Raw genomic sequence first — 2,500 nt, forward strand, 5'->3', positions numbered from 1 at the left:
AATTTTACCTCCCTGACCGGGACTCGAACACGAGCCGTCAGATTAACAGACCCAACCCTGAATCCAATAGACCACACGATCCACTAAAAGAATTGTCTAACTAGACGCCTTACAACCGTCATGGAAATTATCTATTTGCTCATAGCAGAGCGGTGATACAGACAATTCCCGTGGGCACTCGGCAGCATTGAATCAGAAAATCAAGCCCCAAATCAGGTTACCGAGGTTATATCTATGTGAAAAAGATGGTAGAATGCAGTAATAAATTCGCACACACACACAGATATAAAGAAATTACGCATTGGATCTTCTAATATGTACAGCTTTCAATGGTTCTGGCCTTAGTGGTGGCCCTGTCATGCCTAATGAACTTGAGCAGCGCCATGCCTGAGCCTAACCCAGTAGCTGACCCAGACCCAGTTGCTGACCCTGGATACCGCCGCTTCGATGAATTCGGGGGTTATGGATACGGTGGATATCGCGGTCACTATTACGGATAAAAACAAAGGACAACTACCTACCGTTCGCCGAAAAACGTGAAGGCGATCTTCAAAATTGAAATTCTTTAACTGAATCATCAATGTTGTGATTATCCTCGCTGGATATTGTATATACAAAATGTGTGTATGAAATACATACTTACATATGTTGCTATATATGTATACACATATAAAGATATATTTACCATCAATACATACATATACAATAAATATATTTATATATATGTATATATATACATATACATATATGCATCCGTACATACACAAGTATGTATATATGTTTATATATATATATATATATATATATATATATATATATATATATATATATATATGTATGTATGTATGTATAGATATATCTACCATATATACAGACATATATATGTAAATATGAATATATGTGTATACATGTATACATATATACATACAAATATATATATATATATATATATATACATACATACATATATATATATATATATATATATATATATATATATATATATATATATATATGCATATGTGTGCGTGTATGTGTGAGCGTGTGTTTTTGTGTGTGTTTACTTGTGTGCTTACATGTATGTATGACTGTGTGTGTTTGTTTACTTGTGCGTGTGTGATTGTGCGTGTGTGTCTGTGTGTGTGTAGAGAGAGATCCATATACATATAATCTATTTTTGGATAAGAAAACAAAAGCCTCTTACAAGTAATCAAAGGATGAAAAAAAAATGTTAGCAATTAATTTGCAGTAATCGTAAAGCATAAATAATTGGGAGAGGAGTGTAGGCGATTTACGCGTTTATAATTCTAATAAGAAATTAAATCCTTACGGGTTATTATATCAAACATAAGCACAAAGACTATTCATAAAATATCTCCACAATTAATATATATATATGTATATATATATAAAACGTAGATATGTATATATATGTATATATATATATATATTCGTATACATATATATATATATATATCATTATATCAAGATTTGTATATATATGTATATATATACATATATATATTCATTTACATATATATATCATTATATCAAGATTTGTATACAGTATATACATATATACAGTCTATACAGTACATACATATATATACATACATGTATGTTGATATATATTGATATATATAAATATATATATACAATAAATGTATAAATGACACACACACACGCACATAAACACACACACAAGTAAACACACTGACACACACACACTCACACATACACGCACACAAACACACACTCACGGAAACAGTGAGGATAATCACAACACTAGAAATTCAGTAAAGTATTTATTTCAGAAATGCTGGAGAGGAATTTTTATTCGTTTCATAGTTTCATTCTTAACGTTTTTCGTAGAGCGTTAGATAGGAGTCCCGTGTTAGGAATATTTCTATCCGTAAAAGCGACCGCGATATCCACCGTATCCATAACCCCCGTATCCGCGACCCCCATATCCGTATCCACCATATCCGAATCCACCGAAGCGGCGGTAGCCAGGGTCAGCAACGGGGTCAGGGTCAGCCACTGGGTTAGGCTCAGGCATGGCGCTGCTCCAGTTCACTAAGCATGACAGGGCCACCACTAAGGCCAGAACCATTGAAAGCTGTACACATGAGAAGATTCAGTGATTAATAGGACTTATATAGTTTGTATATATGTGTGTGTGTCTATTTATATATTTACATACATGTAACCTCTTTTTATCTTTTATTCTTTTTAAACAGTTATTATAAGCTAATGCAAGTGAATCACTTCGGGGTTATATCATAAGTATATTTGCACTAATGTTTAATTGCATCTTTCAAGCTTCTATAAACGTACTTTGGTAAAATGACCATTCATATGCACATACACACACAAACATTTAGCTTTGTGTACTTATACTAATATATATATTCATATACATATACATTTACATATACATATATATACATACATAAATATATATGTGCGCATATATATATATATATATATATATATATAT

General features: G+C 31.9%; 1 protein-coding gene across 1 annotated transcript in view; it reads right to left on the reverse strand.

Moving 5' to 3' along the window:
* Positions 1-1,792: 1,792 nt before the first annotated feature.
* LOC147468066 (uncharacterized) overlaps positions 1,793-2,500 on the reverse strand; it is an 814-nt gene continuing 106 nt past the window's right edge. Inside the window, exon 2 of the mRNA XM_086556035.1 lies at positions 1,793-2,119. Within this exon, the coding sequence (XP_086412161.1) occupies positions 1,907-2,119 (213 nt within the window). The 3' untranslated portion in view covers positions 1,793-1,906. The remainder of the gene's footprint in view (positions 2,120-2,500) is intronic.

The sequence above is a fragment of the Penaeus japonicus genome, unplaced genomic scaffold (assembly GCF_977035675.1).
Source record: "Penaeus japonicus unplaced genomic scaffold, GWHDUDI00000001_assembly GWHDUDI00000031, whole genome shotgun sequence".
Taxonomy (NCBI): Eukaryota; Metazoa; Arthropoda; class Malacostraca; order Decapoda; family Penaeidae; genus Penaeus; species Penaeus japonicus.